This window comes from Hylobates moloch, unplaced genomic scaffold, assembly GCF_009828535.3.
Source record: "Hylobates moloch isolate HMO894 unplaced genomic scaffold, HMol_V3 SCAFFOLD_5184, whole genome shotgun sequence".
Lineage (NCBI taxonomy): Eukaryota > Metazoa > Chordata > Mammalia > Primates > Hylobatidae > Hylobates > Hylobates moloch.
In genome coordinates, this window is record NW_026657459.1 from 1 (window position 1) to 4,863 (window position 4,863).

Consider the following 4,863-nt stretch of genomic DNA (forward strand, 5'->3'; position numbering starts at 1 on the left):
TGAATCTTAAAATGCAGAGTCTGCACCCCACTGTGCATATGACCTAAAAGCCCGCTTCTGCCAGTTTAGGCGAATTTAACACAGTACTTTCAAATGTAGTATTAAAAGAAAATGATTAAAATATAATTGCTTCAATAACTCTAACATTGGGTGGTCCACTTAGGAGAGGCTGTTATTTTCTTTTGGGATTTGCTCTAGCTAGCCAATTTTCTACAGTAACCATTTTCTACTTCTGTAATTAAAGGAGACATAAGTGAGATGAAAACTACATTTACCATCTATGTGAGGGTCTAGGCAGTTTATCAAGCCACGTATCACATTGCCCATTCCTACCACCACCGTCCAAGCTCTGCCAGTTCTCACCTGGTTTACGGCCATGGCATCCCAACTGGTCTCCCACTTCCACCCTGACAGCCTGCAAACTCTCCTCAACACAGCTGCCAGAAGGATCACGCTGCTCCTCTGTTAGGAGCCTTCCAGGGGCACTAATTCTCACGCAGAGTTATAGGCAAAGTGGCCCACCAGGCCCTGCACAATCTGCCCTGTCACCTCCCTGAACCTCTTTCTGCCTCCTCCTTCCTTGCTCATTCCCTCCACTCCAGCCACCCCGGCCTCCTTGGGGTGCCCCAAACCCTTCAGCACACTCCTGCCTCAGGACTTTTGCACGTGCCGTTCCCTCAGTCTTACACACTCTTCCTGCAGGAGTGAAGTATGGTTCTCTCGTTCTTTGCCTTCGGGTTGTTGCTCAAATGTCACCTTCACAGGGAGGACTTCCCAAAAACACGCTATGTACAACTGCAACCCCTGTCTCCACCCTGATACTGTACAATCTCCTTTCTTCCTTTATTTTTCTAGAGGACACTTTTCACCTTCTACTGTACTTTCTAACTTATGCATCTATACATGTGTTGACCCTTCCTGTCATTAGAACATGAGGTCTAGACAGGTGCGGTGGCTCACACCTGTACTCCCAACACTTTGGGAAGCTGAGACAGGCAGATCACTTGAACCCAGGAGTTAGAGAACAGCCTGGGCAACACGGTGAAACCCCATCTCTACGAAAAATACAAAAATTAGCTGGGCATGGTGGCATGCGCCTGTGGTCCCAGCTACTCAAGAGGCTGAGATGGGAGGATCACTTCAGCCCTGGAGGCAATGGTTGCAGTGAAATGAGATCATACCACTGCACTCCAGCCTGAGCCACACAGTGAGACCTTATCTTAAAAAAAAAAAAAAAAAAAATGAGGTCCACAGGGACAAGAATTTTTGCCTCTTTTGGTCACTGCTGTATCCCCAGTCCTGGAATGGTGCCTGAAATGTATGTCACTGGCACTCAATAAATATATTTCACTGAATGAGTAGATTTAACTAGGAATCCACCTCTCTACAATAAGGACATCATGTGTAAGAATACAATACCAGATTGCACTTTTTCCAACAGCCCTTCCAGATACAATAATTGATTTTTTTTTTAAACATGTTTGCAACACCTGTGCCTAGGGATGGGAACTCAAACACTTGTCCCTCCAGAACACAGGAAAGCCTTACCTCGATTTTCAGGCTGTCATGCTCCACTGTGAAGTTAAGTCTGGAAGGTGCCACATCAAAGGTAATCCTCTCCCCTCGATAGAACGGAATCTGGAAGGAAGAGTCTGTTAATCACTAAGAACCACTAACATGATCAATCAGCAATATTAATAATTGATCTAGCAGCCCACAAATGACAAGGGATTCAAGACAGATCAAGAGAAACATTCATCATAACTGTTGCACATTTGAAAAAAGGAAGCCTTGCCCTTTTTATAGCTATTACTAAGGGGTTAGTGTCTCATCTTAAGCAAGTTACTGCTTAACAGCGTGTTCAGAGAAGTGCAGGCCAACCATCTTTTCCTTTAACACCCAAACAGCATTGGCTTTTACTGTGTCATGAGAGTCCCAGACATAAACAGAAGGGAAATCTGCTTCACTCACCACAGTGTAGCCCCCACTTGGCAATGAATAGAAGGAGAAAGAGCCATCTTCTCTGGAGACCGTGTAGCACAAATACACCAGACTCTCGTCTTGGGGCTGGAACCCAGGCACTGGTGAGACATTGCAGCCCAGGACATCCTATGCCAGGAGGGGAAAAAAGACAAGACTTCCTTTTCCATTTACATGTTCTGAATACCATCAATTAGCCATATCATAGGACAATTTTTCTAAGTTTCATGTCAATATATATATTTCTGAAATCCAAGACACATTAATACAGATAAAAGGAACAAAAATCTTCACATCCAAGTTGTAAAGTTAAAAACTGGCATAGTCTTCTCGGGAAAAATGACATGACTGTCCTTCCTTATGATAGGCCACCATTCTCCAAATAAGGAAACGGAGGCTCAGGAAGGTAATGTGACAGGCCCGGGGTCGCACAGCTAGGGAGGCACTTGTTTAAACCTGAGATTTGTTTAACCCCAGGTCTGATTTCAAAGCCTGTGTACTTTCCATCACATACCACTGCCTCCCAGTGTAGATGTGCAATGTCTTGTGAGTCAACAGAGACACATGATACTCTTGATTTTTTTTTTTTTTTTTTTTTTTGAGACAGTCTCACTGTCACCCAGGCTGGAGTGCAGTGGCGTGATCTCAGTTCACTGCAACCTCCACCTCCTGGGTTCAAGCAATTCTACTGTCTCAGCTTCTCATGCAGCTGGGACTACAGGCACGTGCCAATATGCCTGGCTAATTTTTTTGTATTTTTAGTAGAGACAGGGTTTCATAATGTTGGCCAGGCTGGTCTAAAACTCCTGACCTCAAGTGATCCGCCCACCTTGGCCTCCAAAAGTGCTGGGATTACAGGCATAAGCCACCACACCCGGCCTGAGACACACGATATTCTTAAGCGTTAAAATGATAAATCAAACCAGACCTGCATTTTTTAAAACAGTACGTTCTGGTCTATAATCCCCCACCCTCCTACCCTTCACACCATCTCTTTTGTTCTTTTCTTTGCTTACCTCTTTAGTTACTAAAGAAGAAAAGAGAAGAAACTTCACCCCTTTCATGGGCTCCCCATCACTTCGGACAGAGCCAGACACATTGTAGCCAGCAACTATGAGGGGACTGGCCGCATTGGCATTGGAGTTGGTTACACGCACTGTCGTGCTTGCCTGTAACAGAAAAAGATTTTAACTTGCGAAAAAATAAATACTTGCAAGGTGTCTAACAACATGAGGACAGGCTGAAGCTAAGATATTAACTGGGAAACGTAATCTATAAAATTGCTTATTCAGTATGATCACTTTTTTTTCTTTTTTTGAGACAGAGCCTCACTGTGTCACACAGGCTTGAGTGCAATGGCACAACCTCGGCTCACTCCAACCTCTGCCTCCTGGGTTCAAGAGATTCTCCTGCCTCAGCCTCCCAAGTAGCGGGGATTACAAGCGCTTGCTACCACGCCCGGCTAATTTTTGTATTTTTAGTAGAGATGGGGTTTCACCATGTTGGCTAGGCTGGTCTCGAACTCCTGACCTCAGGTCATCTGCCCACCTCAGCCTCCCAAAGTGCTGGGATTACAGGCATGAGCCACCACGCCTGGCTGATCATTGTTTTTTAATGCCCAAAATGAAGTGAAAGGAAATGTGGCAAAATGTAAATAATAATGATTTTGTCTATACGGTGCTATTTTACTTGTACACTTTTCCAACTTCCAAAATTTGTTTCCACTGCTTTATACTCCTCTATATGTTTCAATTTTTTAATGAGCATATTTTGCTTTTTTTTTCTATTTTTAATGATATATACTGTTAACTGAAGATTAGCCTAAAGCTGCCTCCTTACATATTTTAAGTTTGGCCTAAAGGTTTCTCTGTACATATTGCCAAGTCTCAGCCAATTCAAGCAGCCATCCTTCAACTACTCACAGGCGGCCAACTGTTCAAACCATGTTCAAATAAGACAAATGTCCAGCTGTAACCGATCCAACTGTTTCTGTACCTCACTTCCGCTTTCTGTCCGTCACTTTCTTTTTCTGTCCATAAACCCTTTCCGATCACACAACAGTGCCACAGTCGCCGTAAACCTATTCTGGCGCAGGGGGCTGCCCAATTGACAAATTGTTCTATGCTCAATTAAACTCTGTTTAATTTGTCTTAAGTTGTTCTTTTCATAATATGTGTATATTTTTAAACATTTTTCTTAAGGTACAATAAACACAGAGAAAAGTATACATATTCTAAGCATACAGCACAGGGCTTGTCACAAATTGGGTACTGGTTACCCAACAGAATAGCACCAGCAAGCCAGAAGCGCCCCTCACACTTGCTTCTGGTCACTAACCCCCCAGGAGAATAAACATTATCCTGACTTCTAACAACATGCTTTACTTGAAAATCCCAATCTCATATTAATAAACTCAGATTCTTCTATGCAGACAATTAACATATAATGTAAACCTTAAAATCTCTTCTATTTATAAATGTGTAAGCTCTTTCATTTCGAATAAATTTTTTTTTTTTTTTTTTTTTTTTTGAGACGGAGTCTCACTCTGTCACCCAAGCTGAAGTGCAGTGGTGCAATCTTGGCTCACTGCTACCTCCACCTCCCAGGTTCAAGCGATTCTCCTGCCTCAGCCTCCCGAGTAGCTGGGATTACAGGTGCATGCCACCATTCCCGGCTAATTTTTTTGTATTTTTAGTAGAGATGCGGTTTCACCATGTTGGCGCCAGGCTGGTCTCCAACTCCTGACCTCAAGTAATCCGCCCACCTCAGCCTCCCAAAGTGCTGGACTTACAGGCACGAGCAACTGCGCCCAGCCTCGAATAAAATATTTTTAAATGTTGCTGCAGAAGAGAAAAACCCCCAAAACCAAAAGTCATAAACAGT

The 4,863-nt window shown here is 43.5% G+C and overlaps 1 protein-coding gene across 1 annotated transcript; it reads right to left on the reverse strand.

Annotated features, from left to right (window-relative positions):
* Window positions 1–1,490: 1,490 nt before the first annotated feature.
* Window positions 1,491–3,170, reverse strand: LOC116465440 (BOS complex subunit NOMO3-like; the record flags this gene model as incomplete). The annotated part of the gene is made up of 3 exons (XM_032148512.2): window positions 2,997–3,170; window positions 1,972–2,109; window positions 1,491–1,638 (listed from the first exon to the last, which is right to left on the reverse strand). Coding segments are annotated over exons 1-3 (334 nt in total), but the record flags the coding sequence as incomplete, so codon positions are not given.
* Window positions 3,171–4,863: the final 1,693 nt, after the last annotated feature.